Source organism: Emericellopsis atlantica (assembly GCF_019669845.1).
Source record: "Emericellopsis atlantica unplaced genomic scaffold F5Z01scaffold_9, whole genome shotgun sequence".
NCBI classification, from domain to species: Eukaryota; Fungi; Ascomycota; class Sordariomycetes; order Hypocreales; family Bionectriaceae; genus Emericellopsis; species Emericellopsis atlantica.
Genome location: NW_025764711.1, coordinates 1 through 15534, shown reverse-complemented (window position 1 = coordinate 15534; position 15534 = coordinate 1). Strand labels below are relative to the sequence as shown.

Here is a 15534-nt window from a genome sequence, read left to right as displayed (position 1 = left end):
GCCCGGATTACCCATACCCGGTCATGATGCAAGTATCTACCGATAGGCACCGCCGTTTCCCTGTGCGCGGCGTTTTGGGGCAAGATAGAACTCTAGAAGACGGTCTGATGACTTCCACCTATCGGCGACCATTGCCGGGGACCCTGATTCCTCATACTTTACCCGAACCACACATTGTGCCCCGGCTGGCAACCATATCGATCACAAACCGGCTAACGCAAGGTACGCTTGAGAAGAAGACTCGTATCCAAACAGTGGGAGTCGCGCACCGCAAATCCATGTCTGTCATCAAGCGCGGGGCCCGCTGCTTTCCACAGGCGCCGGACCAACCATGACGAGGCCTACTACCTAGCACAGCCTCGAATCGATCATGCCAAGACCGTGTCAGATCACGAGACAAAGAGTGAGTCAGCTAAGTGAAATAACAGACAAAGCGTCTAGGGATATCAGCTGCTGACAGTGACGAGGTTGCATCCCAACTTGCCGTTTAATAGGTCCTGTAGTTGGTGGTGAGGTTTGGCGCCTGCGCAGGGGCACCGTTGCGTCACTGGGGGCTGTGCCACTTCAGTATTCCGTATCCAGTCCGTAGATCCGTCTGTGCGTACGCGGACGTCAAGTCCTCGACTTTATTTTGGTACCACGAGTGTCCCCTGCAGCTTTGCCCGCTGCCACCCCACAGGGATGCCCAAGGCAAATGCAAAGGCAGATTCTCGCCTTCGAGAACTCCAGAGGCTTCCAAACAGTCCACAGCGGCTCTCGTAATCCGCTTCTTCCTCACAACCTCACCTCGGACAAGCCACGCCTAGCGCATCAGTTCACAAACACCGCCTTCAATCTCTTTGCGAAGCCCACGAGCAGGTCAACAGCCGCACTAGATCATCAGAGCTGGACCTTCGCGCCCCTCAGTCCACCTGCTGAGCACGCCAACATGCAAGACTCCTATGGCGTCAAGAGGAGAGACACCACAAAGGGCCCTCCTTTGCGCGTGCTTTCCCTAGGTATGGCCCAACGCGTGGCCCCATTTTGCGGACTTGCTGACTCTGTGAACAGACGGGGGTGGCGTTCGCGGTTACTCGATGCTCATCATCATCCAGGAACTGATGCACAGGACGTTTGTCGAAACAGAAGGTCGCGCGCCACGAAGACACGAGATCCCGAAACCATGCGACCATTTCGATCTGATTGTCGGAACAGGGACAGGCGGTCTCATCGCGCTCATGCTCGGCCGCTTGCGACTCGACCTCGAGACATGTAAGGAGCTGTACGTGCGCCTCACGCGCATGGTCTTCCAAACGGACAAAACGATTGCAGGAATTCCCTACCGTTCAACACTGTTCAAGGCCAGCAAACTCGAAGAGGCGATTCGCGCGTGTGTCCGGGAGCATACAGTCTACGAAAAAGAGGGCAATGACGGCGTTGAGCCTACTCTGTCCAACCCACTCAGTGCAGCGTCTCGTTCGAGTGCTGCAGGCGGTCCAAGGCGGCATACGAGTAACGCCAGCACTGTGAGCTTCAGTGCGAGGAGTCCCGCAGCGCAGATGCAGGAGCCGGTGTGGAGGAACTCGTCACATGGCGACGCCAATGCGAGGCTCTACGATGCTCGCGACAATAGGACTAAAACGTAGGTTCATGAACGGTATAACGAAGATCAACACTAATAGCGTGTTAGAGTTGTAACTGCGGTGTACAAGGGCTCACCCCGAGGCGCCCCTCCTGCCATGCTTCGCTCTTACGATTCGCGCAAGGAGCCACCGCCCGAGTTCGACTGCAAAATCTGGCAGGCTGGCCGTGCAACCTGTGCCATAGGTCTCGCATTCAAGCCTATCCAGATAGGGCAATCGACCTTTCACGATGACGGTACCGGAACTTTCAACCCTGCGCCAGAAGCACTCGACGAAGCGGTTATCAATGAATGGCCCGGAAGAGAGATAGGCTGCTTTGTGTCAGTCGGCACTGGCAGGAGACCAAAAAGCAGTGGCGCAAGCCAAGAGCAGTGGTATGAAGGGTTCTTGGGCGAATTCGCTGAAGCTCGCCGCAGGCTGATATCAAAAATCGAGGGCTGTGAGACGATACACGAATACATGATGCAGGAGCATCTCGGCAAGCGCAACGTCAACCCCGACAACTACTACCGCCTCAATGTTGAGATTGGAGTCGGCGAATTCGGGATGAATGAGTGGAACAGGCTAGGAGAAATCAGCACTGGAACCAGGAGATACATGGGCAAGCCTGATGAGCAGCGCATGGTCCAAGGCATCAGCTCGAAACTCGCAAAGATCCTGAAGGCCAGAATTCGCTGGGAGCGAGCTCTCCAGCACCCAGAGGTTCCTCGCATCAGGAGGCCCCCGTCCATGACGTGGGAATCTCCACCAGCGGCAGTCGAACTACCTGGCGACATGCCAACAAATCCCATGCCATTACCTCCACGCAGCCCGGCAGCGAGCCGACAGTCTTTCGATTCTGGGACCGATAGTGTTCATTTGGCTTCTGCGCATCCATATTCACCTCGGTCTTCCTATGACAATCAGGACTCCCACCGTTCTCACCATTCGGCTTCCTCGCCACCTCCCTTGGGACAAAGACCTCCTCCGCCGCCTCCAGAACACGAGAAACCCAATTTCCGTAACGAAGACGAAGACAAGTTCATTGTGACGGCACCAACGCCTGGTCAGTACCAAACCGCGTCGGGTGCCGACAAAATCGCGATCATGAGTCCAGACGAGCACCCCAGGCCCTCTCAGCCTCACCCAATGAGTGCCTTTCCCCACCAGCGCATGGAACCACCTCCTCTGCCGCCAAAGACGCCGCTACCTGACCACCAGCAAAATGGCCGACGTCCCATGCCAAAGCAGGACCCCCCATATCCAATATATGATGAGGCACCTCCGCCCGTCAACATGGCACAGAAGCCTACGTACCGACGGTAGACGACAATGTGTGATTTCTAGGTCTCAATGAGGTCTATCTATGCCTGCGGCGTTATGGATGGAGCAGCGATATAACGATGATTTCCGTTTGTTGATACCAAGTGCTGTTATTTCGTCGATGGTTAATAATGATCTTACGATGGATGAAAGATAGTGCCCAGCTGGCTCTATACTCAAGTGGGTGGCAGTTCGATACCAATAGCATATAGAGGTGCAATGCACGTTAAGCTCATATATTTCGTACATTAATTTGGCGGTTTCATGGCCACCGAACAAGGGCGTGAGTGGTTTCGAGGGCCCAGCTGTTGGGAGGTGTCCTGTCGCCGCTGTAGCATATCATAACGAACAGCAGCACGGTTGTCACTAGGTATCCAACAATTGCGATTGCTATGTACTGCTATAGATTGCCACATTCAGCTGTGTACCCTGTCCTCAAAAGAAAGCTCTTACACCCTCAACTTCTTGCTCTTGTCCTCAAGGACAGTCTTGCTCGCCTTGTTCAGGCTAATGTCCACCTTCTTGGAGCGGCTGAACTTGCCATCTTTGTTTTCCTTCACCTTGCATCCATTGCCGCCCAGGATTGTGATCTTGGAAATGCCAAATGTAGCTTCATGACCAAACTCGCCGTCAATGACAAGTTCCCCATTGGAGTACTCAAAGGTGATCCAGCTCACACCGCCATTGTCCTCGGGGTTGAGAGACTCGCCATCATCGAGGTAGAGCTCCCCCTTGGCGCTGCCCTCTGCATCAAGCGGGATCATGATCTCAAAGTCCAACTGGCGCAAAGCCGTGAGAGTCATTGCGGAAGACTCGCGGAGAGGAAGAATGACTCCCGAACGGATGAGAAGAGGGATATGCGTGACATCAACGTCGGAAAAGGTATAAGTCTCTCCCTTGCCCTCAACAGCCTCATGGGTGTACCAGTCGTAGTACTTGTCCTTTGGCAAGTAGACGTCGACGCTTGTGGCATCTTCCTCCGTGACCGGAAGGACAAGGATACCAGGACCGTAAAAGTACTGCAGCTCAAGAGCCCAGGTCGCCTTGTCTTCGGGGTAATAGAAGAGGAATGGCACCACTGACGGAGATCCATCATCCGAGGCTTTGGCAAAGGCGGTGTACATGTAGTCCAGCAGGCGATAACGGATCTTGATGGCCTTCCTGGCCGATTCGGCGACGGAATCCCAGACGTAAAACTCTTGGGAGGCGGCGCCCAACTCGTTGTGATTGCGGAAAAAGGTACTGAAGGCTCCCAGACTGGCCCAACGAGCGCAAAGCTGCTCGCTAACATTACCACCAAAACCACAGGTGTCGGAGCCGACCATGGGAAACTGGAAGAGGGCTGTGTAGGCGAGGGCGGTCCGAATGCTTGTGCGGTAGTGTTCCCAGATGGACATGTTGTCGCCAAGCCAGTGACCGACTTTGGCGCCAGTACCAGCGAAAGTGGATCGTGTGATGATCAGGGGCCTCTTGTTGGGGCGGCGGGCGAGCATAGCGTCGTAGGACGCGGTACCCATCTGGGCACCGTAGATGTTGTGCGTGTCATATTGCACCAGTCCGTTCTGAGAGACGACGTCAGTGAGGACAGTTTTGTTGGAGATGCCGCCCTTGTCAGCGTTCCAATCCAAACGGTACGCGGCGGCGTTGTGGATAGAGTACTCCGGGTAAAGTAAGTCACGGCCGTCCAGGCCAGACTGGTCGCCAGCCTCGCTCTGGCGTTTCTCAGGGAAGAACAACTTGCTTTCCGCGCGCTCAACGTTGAAGTGACCACCGGGACGGGAGATCAGGTCACGCTCAGATACAGAGCTGTCACAGCCACCATCGCCAGGTAGCTGGAACTCACAAGGGAAGCCTGGGAGTGACCTGGGGTTCTCGCGGACAGGCGGAGGCTGAGGAGGGAATCCGACTGCGGAGCCATAAGGATCGCTCTGGTCTCGTCAGCACTATGTTCAGGTTATGGGGGGTTCGGGTGTAGAGCTTACGCATGGGAAGTAGCAGGGGAATGAGGACGGTTCGTTCATATCAATCCATAGGCCGTCGATGTTCACGCCCTCGTCAGCGTCGAAGAACATTGAGAATTCGTTGTTCCAGTACTCGGTGACGTTCTCGGCGAACCAATCAGGGAATACTGTAACACCTGGCCAGACGACGCCCAAGAACGCTGATCCGTTCTGACGCAACAGCAAGACATTATCCTCGACTGCCCGGTCCAAGGAAGGATAGTTATCTTGGTAACCAAGAGCTGGGTCGACCATGACAATGTAATGCTGGTCATTGTCGTGGAGATGGGACACAAGAGCACGCAGCTTCTCCATGGGGTAACGCTCTGGGTCATTGGTGAAGATGAGCCGACGATCCATGTAATCTATGTCGGTCCACATAGTTTCGAGAGGAATCTCAGCTTTGGAGTAATTGTAGACAACCTCGGCGACTTCAAAAGCGTCTCGGTATCCGTAGCGGCATTGATGGAAGCCGAGACCCCAGTCTGTCGCAGCCATGTTAGCCTCGGAGCAGAATGGACAGAGCGGCGCAAGTACTTACAAGGTTGGAAAGTTGGCAGTCCAGCCACCTGAGCATACTGTTTTGTCACATCTGACGGGTTCGAACCAGCAAAGAACCAAAAGTCAAACACGCCGCCAATGGTGTTGTACTCAAGATATTGACCGTCTTCGTCACTGTTGATCATAATGTCCATGCCATTGGAGTTGAGAAAGAAGACGCCATGTGAGCCGGTCTCGCGGTGATCGAGATAGAAAGGCTGAGTACCATACAAGTTGGTGTTCTCCGGGATCGCGTAGCTGTCCTGGTTCCACATTGTGCGGATGTAGTCTTTGGTGGGCAACCGTAGTGAGTCGGAGTGCTCTCCCAATCCATACAGACTGGGGTCTTCGGGTAGACGCGTACGCAGGCGTAGATACTGTGACTCGAAGATGAGGGAGGCTGCCGATGTATCGAAGAGAACCTCGTCGTTGTCCTTGCGGCTGATCGTGAAGGAAAATGGCGCCTCGACAATGTCGAACTTGAGGGCATTGTCGTCCGCAGAGGTGCCATCTGAGTCTGGTCGGGGAAACACTGACTCGGGCACTTGGTATACCTGGTTGCCCTTGTCCTGAATCTTGACATGAATGCGGTCGGCTACACGAAGTTAGTTGAGCCGATGGACATCACAAAGCACAACGCACCACTTTCATAAGTAACCTCCAAGGTTAGATCCTTGAGATCTTCACCGTACGCATTGCAAGCTGTTCCGGCCAGACTGAGGTCAGCCTTGATCCCATTGTCGCTAGTCTTCACATTGCTAGCTGCGTAGCCAGGGCAGTCAGCCAGCAGGCCGTAGTCCGGGTATTGGGCGAGCTCCTCTTGACGCTTGCTAATAGCAGCAGCCGAAGCTAGCCCTGCGAAGAGGGAAAGTTGCTTCCAAGGAGCCATTGTAGTGAAAGCTGTGTCGAGAGTGCCTCAAGTGAGCTAGAAGGGGTTGGAAGCGGCTCTTTATAAGTCTCTGCCACCAGCCTCTCCACTGCCCGGCGTCGACCTTCATGGTCCACCACATGGCCAAGTCCTTTGTTCGCTTTTCAGTGTACATCGTGCATCGGCGGCCACTCGCTGGTCAGCTGGAGGCTTTTTGCAACTAGGCCCACCGCCGGCAGGTCCTACCCCAAAGTCCCTCCGGACCGGGCAGAACACCCCGGACTGTACTGATGCCCGCCATACTCATGTATGCGGAGAAACAGCTGGACAAGGTCAAGGACAGAGATGGCCAGTCAAGGTGCGGACGCACGCGAGGCGCTTGCGAGCATGCACTCCACCGCGGCTACCCACTCGATGCTGTCCTACCACGTCGATGTATAGGGTTACATTCGGTGGCCAAGACGGCCTAAATGTTTCTGGGGCGTCGACAAAGGCGCAGAAGCTATCCGTATGGATGCAATAAACCTCGATCCGATGTATTGGCGCAAACGCAGCAAGGGAGTTCACGGTTGGAGCGACATGACGCCGAGGACATGGGCATTAAGCTTGCATACCCCTGACTAGTGGGCAACTGGTGGGCACTCTGCTGCGCGGCGCAAGTTGGGGGAATGTAGAGTAAACCTCGGATATGTGCATTTCGAGCAGGCAGGACAGCTGCGGCCGCGGGAGTATGGGCCGCATGATCCCCTGATCGACAGACGCGTCGTGTCCAGTGTGAGGCTACTGGCCCACCACCTTTCGATGGTGTTTTCACAGAGTAATCCATTGCTCCGGCTCGAAAAGTCTAATGCATTGAACGGACTCCGTCCAAGAGCCGGGGCTGTGTGATTGTGACGATATGTAGAGGTCACCGGACGACGTCTGTGGGTGTAGTGTGCTATGCGAAACATGGCTATCTCTGGAGATCATTGGGTCAAGACTCAAGTGAGCTCATTTCAATCTCGTCGGCCCGGTTGGTGGCTCTTGGCGAGACTGTAGGATCAGGCCGTCGGACGTGGGGAAACTGAGGGGGATGAATCCCTGGCAGGCCGAAGGAGACACTGGACAGTCCTGGTAATGTATCGCGATATCCGTACAGTGCGTAATCAAGGTGTAGGTACCTTGCCTTGGTTTATTAATAAGGTTAATGCTGCTGATCGATGATCGATCTCGCTAGTCAAGGACGGAAATAAGAAAGGGGTAAGCTGGCGTCTACATAGTCTCGTGCTCTCGTCGCATGCTACCTACCCTACATCTGGCCCCTTCTCATGCTAGAATAGATAAGGTATTGTAGGAAACACCGCCAATTCCAATCTGGGCGTGATGTAAAAAGTATCATGTATTCATACTTTCTTTCATGCTGCATTTCACTGACTTTTTATGTGCGTTATCTTTCACTTACATGGACCCTCGCCTGCTTAACAACTCTTGGTTGAACGTTTTCAAAGTATGAAGAACTCGGTGACCTGAGCTTGCAAAGCATGCATTGTGAACACGCCGATCAATTGACTAGCTGGCCACAGTCTGAAGAATTTACTCCTACTGGGCAGATTCGAGTTTGCGACGAGTCAACATCAAGCTTTCTGCTCTATACAAATACCGTGCTTTCCTCACCTTAACTTGGTTACCCGGTAGTAGCTTCCCCCAGATCCTCATCTGTGCCTGCAACGCCCCACATTTCAGAAACCAGGATATGAGCCCATGGTCGCCGTCACGTCTGCACCTCACACACGTGGTACCTACCTTAGCAATAGCAACACACGCGACCCTACGAATCCTCGCCCGTATTCTCCCGTTCGACACCGCGCTGACCGTCAATTGATAATGAACATGAGCTTTAACGACCTCCCGCATCCACAACCGCCCCCTCAGCAGCAACAGCAGCAGCCTCTTCGCCAGCAACAGCACTACCAACCTCAAGTGCAGCAGCAACAGCAGCACATGGCCATGAACGGCATGAACGGCATGGCCCCCAATGGCCTGCCAGGTCCCACGCCGGCAGGTCATCAGGCTGAGCTGAACTACATCTATGGCATGGTGGAGGAGCTTAGCCGCCAATTGGCAGACAATCGCCGCGTAACAGAGGACATCGTCAACGGTCTCGGCAGGGTCAGGGCGAGGGCAAGGCAGCAAGGCCTGAACAATGACCAAGTCATCGAAGCTTCTGCGGACGACATCAATGGTGAGGACCACTTCCCATATTGTCGGCATACTCGGCGACCTGCTAACAAGACGAAGGTCAGGTCGAGAACTTGGACGCGCTAATATCCCTTCTATCCGAATCGCTCGAGAAAGCTCGCAACTCGCGCGACGCCAATGCAGCCCTCCTCTCCCAATATGCGTCAACCCTAGCGCTGCTGTTGAAATCCTTTCACGAGTACAAAGCGAAGCATCTGGCGGACGTCACAGCTTGGCATCGATCGTATCGATCGCAACTCGATGAGGCACGGAAGGAGAACAGCAAGCTTAGAGAGCAGATCTGGGAGATGCAAAGTCATGCCAAGAGTGCAAACGAAAGCTTGCGCACGTTTAGGCGGCAATACGAGGAGGATGAACATCGATGGGAAAGAAGAGTTGGCAGCGTTGCAATGAGGCAAGAGTTACGATTCTGGAAACGGATGGCCATGCCGGAACTGGAAGACGATGATACCTACTGGAGCGGTGATGACGATATCATCGATCCCGCCGAGAAGGAGAGGTTGCGGATCCAGCAAATTCGGCTGCAGGAACAGCTCCTGGCGGTCGAAAGAGCGGACGACAGTGACGATGGAGGTTTGCCGCAAGTCAATCAGCCGTTCCAGCCCTTGGGTGGAGTCGCGATGCAGAGAGAAACCTCGAGCAATCCGCTGGCGCCACCCGTTCTTCCACCAAGGCCACTGAGCGTCGCGTCGAGCACGGGGTCATCGGGAGAGCCCAGATGATGCTAGGACATGATTTAATGATAGACTACAGATACCCAGCCACAATCGATTCCTCTCGCATTTGCGAACATTATATATGTTACATCTGACGCAGCCACGAGCTTTGTCTAGATCAATGTCCGCCTTGCTCACGCCTCTGCGAATCACGGCCATCACTGGCAGCTGCCTCGCCTGCCTCCTTGATGTCCTCTTCATCGCCACGGAGCTTAGCAAAGTATGCCTTGATGTCTTCAGCACCAATTGCCTGCCCGCTCTCGGCGAATTGTTGGAAAAAAGGCTTTAGTTGCTCCTTGAGATGATTGTACGCCATGACCCCCTCAATAGCGCGGACGCGATCAACGTTGCGCAATGCGCTCTCGCCACGTTCGAGAAGACTTCCACTGCCGTGCGTTGACCCGCCGTGCTGCGATGCGGCATCTTCGGAAAGTGGCGGCTCGTAGGTCTCTTCTTCTTCCATGAGTTGGGGGTTGCTGTCAAGGTGTTTGTAGCAGCTGGAGCAACGGCAGAATTCGTCCCGAAAGTCCTCTTTGAAGAACAGGGAAAACCGGCCCGACGGCGGTATCGATAAGTTGGGCAGCTTGCAATCAGATGGGAGGGCTGCTCCAGGCTCAGAGTCAGCAGCCATGGGTGTTTCTTGTTCTGCCTGTTCCCCATCTTGCTCTTCCTCAGTCTTGACGCGCTTGGCGTCGCTCTGATGCTCCACAGCGTCTTCTGTCTTACGTTTCTTCGATGTGGTATTGGCAGATGCGGTATCCTCGTTGTGGTTCAACATCACAGCCGGTAGGAATCCAGGTGTTCCAGCATATGGCTTGATCCATGGTTGAGACTCAACACACTTGTAGCAGATGAAACCTTCAAAGTCATCCTCACCTGGGAATCCAGGAGGCATAGGAGGCTCATCATCCTCGTCCGCCACGGCCGCATCGTTCTCGGCTGGCTGGCTCTCCGGCGGTTGTTCGTTGTGTTCTGCAATAGTTGCCAGGGTGTCGCCCGCCTGCGGAGCGGTGGGCCTCTCTGGCTTCATCACCTCGAACCATCTGGGACCCATGCCTACGAGACACCCTGGGTGATACCAATCTTCACCACACCCGCCCGTCTCAACGGATCCCAGACCCATACACTGAAACATTGTCCCCTTTTGCTCAAAGGGATCATAATCGCATTCGCAGCCACAGAACCGGTTCTTGAAGTTCTGATTGTATCTGTTGTTGGCGTCTGGCTCTTCTCCGTGGACATCTCCTTTCGTGTTCGTCTCGCTGTTTGTTCTCAAGGTGCAAGGGCTGGTGGAGGGAAGTCGCGACGTTCCGCAATCGCAGGTGAAGTTGCGCTTCTGAAAGATCTCAACCAAAGTGTGCTCACCGTGGCATTGAACGGAACAGGCGTAGCACACGCCAGCAGGCGTCCATTGTTGAGCGGCGGAAGCGGGCGGCGGGCTACATGTGAGGCATGCGAAGACGTTCTGGCGCAAGGGTCCGAGTATCTTGGTACATGTGTTTATGCTCTACACGTGTTACACATGATGGCGATGATACGAGAACAGCGGGTGAACGAACATATGGAAGCGCCTCGCGAGCGTCTGCCTCGAGGGCCTCTTGATCGCGAATGAACCTGAACCGTCAGACTAAGCGTGACGGGTGGTGAGGCGTCAATCATACTCTGCTGCTGTTTGGGAAGCACTCGATTTGTCCGACTGCGCCGAGAAGCTATTGCTGCGCTGTGTCGTTGAGGATTCTTGTTGCGCCGAGGCAGCGGAATCGTTCGCCATTATCTTCTGCTCAGTGTATCGCCTGGAACAAACTAAAAGATAAGAAGCGGAATCGAATTTGAATCGCAAACACGAGCTGAGGTTCGAAATCTTGGAGGTGATGAAGGTTTGGGCAAGTTGACGCGAGCCAACGTCATGTACAGTAGCTGTGGCTAGGTGACAAAATAGATACTGCAGTACTAGGCCGCGATTGGCCTCTGCTGGCGAAGTAATCTTTTCGCCCCATCTGCAGCCACTTTACGCGTTCTGCCCCAAAAAGAGAATAGCGTAGATACTTTACGCGCTTGGACGCGTCAAGACGCGACACGAACGAAATGATCTCTAAGGTAACTTAGTTTCCCTGCCGACGGCTCGCTGCACTTCAATGCAGCTTCACCCTTTTGCCCGCGAACCTCGCATCAGCACGTCTTACCACGAAGAACTGACTCGAGCGGTCTGCACACAGGTCTTTTGCAGAAACTTTTGTTTCAACATCACACGAACCCACCATGAGGTATGTCCCCATGTGCAAAATACCTGACCCCTCAAACGCTGACAACAGTAGCTCTCCCCTGCGGGATCACCCCTCCTCAGGGAATCGGGGCGCCCGCCCCTCTGCGAGTCGCAAACGCTCACGTGCGAGAGATGAAGGCGATGGCTCATCCGTTGGCTATGGCTCAAGTCCCTTGCCATCCTCGCCGCCTGCTGGCTTCAGCATTGCCCAAGGTGGTGACGACGCAGAGGACGATGTGATGGAAGACGACCAGCCCGAAATTCAAGACGACATTGACGACGTCGACGAAATGGCAGATGACGATGTTGATCTGTTTCGCGAGGGTTTCGAAGGCGACTATCAGAATCGGGAAGATGACCATTACGAGGACATCGACATTGATGATGCGCAATACGGCGCTATGGACGCCGCCGAGAGGCGGCAACTGGAGGCGAGAATGAACAGGCAAGACCGCGAGGTTGCTCGTCGACAAAGAGAGCCTGGAGCCTTCCTGCCCGGGGATGAAGACGATGGCGACATGATGGACCTCACAGCGCAGCCACGACGTCGCCGCCACCACTATGATGAAGATCAAGACGACGCTATGGATCAAGATATTATGGAGGAGGAACTCACTTTAGAAGCACTGAGCGACATCAAGGCACCCAACATTACTGAATGGGTAGCACAGCCTGCCGTGCAGAGGACGATCAAGCGCGAGTTCAAGCTCTTCCTGACCGAATATACAGACGACTCGGGCCAGTCAGTATACGGAAACCGCGCCAAGACTCTGGGCGAAATCAACGCGGAGACTCTCGAAGTGTCTTATGACCACTTGACCGACTCCAAGGCCACTCTTGCTTTCTTCTTGGCCAATGCACCGGCAGAGATGATCAAGTTGCTTGATGAAGTCGCCATGGAAGTCGTCCTCATCTACTACCCGTCCTACGAACGTATCCACTCTCAAGTACACGTTCGCATCTACGACCTACCGGTTCACTACACTTTACGACAGCTCCGTCAATCTCACCTGAATTGTTTGGTGAGGGTCAGCGGCGTCGTCACTCGTCGTTCAGGGGTGTTTCCCCAGCTACAATACGTCAAGTTCGACTGCACAAAGTGCGGAGCTACTTTGGGTCCCTTCCAGCAGGAGTCGAATGTGGAGGTCAGAATTTCATTCTGTCAGAACTGCCAGTCTCGCGGGCCTTTTACGGTTAACTCGGAGAAGACGGTATACCGCAACTACCAGAAGCTCACTTTGCAGGAGTCTCCTGGCACCGTGCCGGCCGGTCGCTTGCCACGCACGCGCGAGGTGATCTTGCTGTGGGACCTCATTGACAGTGCAAAACCGGGCGAGGAAATCGAGGTCACTGGTATTTACCGCAACAACTATGATGCTCAGCTCAACAACCGCAATGGCTTCCCAGTGTTTGCAACCATCCTTGAGGCAAACAACGTGGTCAAGTCTCATGACCAGCTTGCGGGTTTCCGCATGACACAAGAAGACGAGAAGGAGATTGCCAAGCTGAAGAGCGACCCAAACATCATCGACAGAGTCATCGAATCGGTTGCGCCGAGTATCTACGGGCACACTGACGTCAAGACTGCTGTTGCGTTGTCACTGTTTGGTGGCGTGCCAAAGACTACAAAGGGTGGCCACCATGTTCGTGGTGACATCAACGTGCTGCTACTAGGTGATCCCGGTACCGCCAAGTCGCAGGTTCTGAAGTATGTCGAGAAGACAGCCCATCGCGCCGTCTTTGCTACAGGTCAAGGTGCCAGTGCTGTCGGTCTGACAGCATCTGTACGCCGCGACCCTATGACTAGTGAATGGACGCTTGAAGGCGGTGCGCTGGTGCTTGCTGACCGCGGTACATGTCTCATCGACGAATTTGACAAGATGAATGACCAAGATCGGACGTCTATCCACGAGGCCATGGAGCAGCAGACTATCTCTGTCTCCAAGGCCGGTATTGTCACGACACTGCAAGCCCGATGTGGGATCATCGCTGCTGCCAACCCTATCGGTGGCCGCTACAATTCGACCATTCCCTTCTCAGCCAATGTAGAGCTCACAGAGCCTATCCTGTCACGTTTCGATGTACTGTGCGTCGTACGCGATACAGTCGAGCCTTCTGAAGATGAGCGTCTGGCGCGATTCATCGTCGGCTCCCACTCGCGCAGCCATCCCCAAGCGCAGCCAAACCAAGAATCGACCGACGGCGGCGATGAGTCGCAGCCAACTGAGACGCAGGCGTCCTCAGCCAGGGCGACTGGGGAGATCCCTCAAGAGCTACTGCGCAAGTACATCAAGCACGCTCGAGAGAACTGCCACCCCAAGTTCTTCCAGGTGGACGAAGACAAGATTGCGTCCCTGTTCGCCAACATGAGGCGCGAATCGCTCGCAACGGGCGCCTACCCCATTACAGTATGTTTTAGTAACCATTTCTTGTTCAGCTGCAATGCTAACTAATATAAGGTTCGTCATCTCGAAGCCATTATCCGCATCAGCGAGGCTTTTGCAAAGATGCGTCTATCAGATAGTGTCTCTACTGCCGACATCGACCGTGCAATTGCAGTGACCGTGGACAGCTTTGTGGGCAGCCAGAAGGTGAGCTGCAAAAAAGCGTTGGCGAGGGCGTTTGCCAAGTATACGCTATCAAGACGGGGGAGGGGGGCCGCGAGCCAGAGTCAGCGGAGGCCAACAGCCGTGATGACTTGAGCTAAACACAAGATATGATACCTAATGGGCTGTGATCTGGGCCACGATGTTGCCGGTTCGTGAACAACGATACATATGATTTCCAGGACTTGATCATTGCTTGTGTCGATAGGAAATATGACAAGTGAGCTGTTCACCTGCCACTGACTGGCCCTGCTCGGTATACACACCAACAATCACTATTATGTCTCCGATATTTATAGACAGCCAGCGGTCAAGAGAGGCGCATAATTACTATTATTGCTGCTTATGTGTTGTTGGCTGCAAGCCTGCAACCAGGAGTCGCCGATACATCATTTCCCCGCTTTGAACTCCTAACTTATTAGACTACTACGTACGGAGGACGAGTTCAAAAGTTATGCGTTGACGCTAAAGGCGCTAAGTCTGCATGTCGTTTAAATCCAGCTAGCTTTGGTGCAAATCCTACGGCTTATCCTGGCGCCCCTCGACATACTCATTTCCACCCTCTAATTCAATGATCTTCCTGACGTGTCTTGGAACACGCTCAATCCAGCGTTGAATCTCGGCCTGAGGCAGGTCGTTCCATGCCTTCTGCCATCTCGCGATAGCATCAGACCGTGTTTTAGGGGCCCCCTTCTTAGTAGTATATCTCTTGATCCATGGCCAGGCCGGTTCGATCATATTAAGGTCCGGCGAGTTACCACACCACTCGAGGCGGCGCACACCTTCGAGATCGTATAATTGTTGTTGTATGTGGTGGGCGTGCGCCGGAGCCTTATCTTCTTGAACCACTGTATCCGGCCTCTCGAGGGCACATTCCTTCGCGAACGGCAATAGCCTTGGCCCAAGAATATGCTTACGATAGCGATACCAATCAATACCACCTTTCCCGCCTCTCGTAAGCTTCCCGGTCGCCTTCGTGAACCGCCAGGTAGGCTTCTTACCAGGTGTCTTCTGCCGTAGATTGAGGCGGCTCATCTTCATCGAGAGCTCCCAGGCTTCCTTCGCGGCAGGCTCAAGGGCCTTATTCATAGCCTCAAGTTCTTCCTCAGCAAGGCGTTTCTCAGCAGCAGTCTCCGGGCACCAACAATAGCAGGGGCCTTTCTTATCGTATGAAAAGCTACCCTAGAACATAAACTCTGAAGAGCCCTTCTAGCGCTCACGGATATAGCTCTTATTCACCTTCTCTTCAGGCGTTCGCCAGAGCCTATAGGCACCACGGCGATGTAACAACACCACAGAGGTCTCGTCAGACCATATCACAGACTTCTAGTCCTCGAGGGTCTAATCTTGCCGTGCCAGGCACCAATTAAGGCGTTCTT

General features: G+C 54.1%; 5 protein-coding genes across 5 annotated transcripts; 3 read left to right on the top strand and 2 right to left on the bottom strand.

Moving 5' to 3' along the window:
- Positions 1-928: 928 nt before the first annotated feature.
- F5Z01DRAFT_619821 (acyl transferase/acyl hydrolase/lysophospholipase) lies at positions 929-2927 on the top strand (the record flags this gene model as incomplete). The annotated part of the gene is made up of 3 exons (XM_046261112.1): positions 929-998; positions 1051-1621; positions 1670-2927. The coding sequence occupies 3 exons, from the start codon at positions 929-931 to the stop codon at positions 2925-2927; spliced, it is 1899 nt and encodes a 632-aa protein (XP_046119415.1).
- Positions 2928-3273: 346 nt separating this feature from the next.
- On the bottom strand, positions 3274-6487 carry F5Z01DRAFT_543496 (glycoside hydrolase, family 31). Its single transcript, XM_046260548.1, has 4 exons — positions 6107-6487; positions 5466-6059; positions 4907-5409; positions 3274-4852 (listed from the first exon to the last, which is right to left on the bottom strand). The coding sequence occupies exons 1-4, from the start codon at positions 6351-6353 to the stop codon at positions 3374-3376; spliced, it is 2823 nt and encodes a 940-aa protein (XP_046119414.1). The 5' UTR covers positions 6354-6487; the 3' UTR covers positions 3274-3373.
- A 1554-nt stretch (positions 6488-8041) lies between these two features.
- F5Z01DRAFT_651297 (uncharacterized protein) lies at positions 8042-9324 on the top strand. Its single transcript, XM_046263222.1, has 2 exons — positions 8042-8553; positions 8610-9324. Exons 1-2 carry the CDS (start codon positions 8073-8075, stop codon positions 9290-9292), a joined length of 1164 nt encoding a protein of 387 aa, XP_046119413.1. The 5' UTR covers positions 8042-8072; the 3' UTR covers positions 9293-9324.
- On the bottom strand, positions 9325-11214 carry F5Z01DRAFT_651294 (putative metaphase-anaphase transition protein). The gene is made up of 3 exons (XM_046263221.1): positions 10948-11214; positions 10846-10900; positions 9325-10793 (listed from the first exon to the last, which is right to left on the bottom strand). The coding sequence occupies exons 1-3, from the start codon at positions 11055-11057 to the stop codon at positions 9405-9407; spliced, it is 1554 nt and encodes a 517-aa protein (XP_046119412.1). The 5' UTR covers positions 11058-11214; the 3' UTR covers positions 9325-9404.
- Positions 11215-11406: 192 nt separating this feature from the next.
- F5Z01DRAFT_704886 (DNA replication licensing factor mcm2) lies at positions 11407-14477 on the top strand. The gene is made up of 3 exons (XM_046266431.1): positions 11407-11550; positions 11602-13957; positions 14009-14477. The coding sequence occupies exons 1-3, from the start codon at positions 11546-11548 to the stop codon at positions 14249-14251; spliced, it is 2604 nt and encodes an 867-aa protein (XP_046119411.1). The 5' UTR covers positions 11407-11545; the 3' UTR covers positions 14252-14477.
- Positions 14478-15534: the final 1057 nt, after the last annotated feature.

Excerpts from the sequence above, each read along its gene's own strand:
- F5Z01DRAFT_543496 (XM_046260548.1), bottom strand. The coding sequence starts at position 6,353 with ATGGCTCCTTGGAAGCAACTTTCCCTCTTCGCAGGGCTAGCTTCGGCT. Across the intron at positions 5,410-5,465 it reads ACTGCCAACTTTCCAACCTT|ACTGGGGTCTCGGCTTCCAT; the intron begins GTAAGTACTTGC and ends TGGCTGCGACAG. Across the intron at positions 4,853-4,906 it reads TCCCCTGCTACTTCCCATGC|AGCGATCCTTATGGCTCCGC; the intron begins GTAAGCTCTACA and ends TGACGAGACCAG.
- F5Z01DRAFT_651297 (XM_046263222.1), top strand. The coding sequence starts at position 8,073 with ATGGTCGCCGTCACGTCTGCACCTCACACACGTGGTACCTACCTTAGC. Across the intron at positions 8,554-8,609 it reads TTCTGCGGACGACATCAATG|GTCAGGTCGAGAACTTGGAC; the intron begins GTGAGGACCACT and ends AACAAGACGAAG.
- F5Z01DRAFT_651294 (XM_046263221.1), bottom strand. The coding sequence starts at position 11,057 with ATGGCGAACGATTCCGCTGCCTCGGCGCAACAAGAATCCTCAACGACA. Across the intron at positions 10,901-10,947 it reads GCTTCCCAAACAGCAGCAGA|GTTCATTCGCGATCAAGAGG; the intron begins GTATGATTGACG and ends CTGACGGTTCAG. Across the intron at positions 10,794-10,845 it reads CTCGCGAGGCGCTTCCATAT|AGCATAAACACATGTACCAA; the intron begins GTTCGTTCACCC and ends TAACACGTGTAG.
- F5Z01DRAFT_704886 (XM_046266431.1), top strand. Across the intron at positions 13,958-14,008 it reads CGGGCGCCTACCCCATTACA|GTTCGTCATCTCGAAGCCAT; the intron begins GTATGTTTTAGT and ends AACTAATATAAG.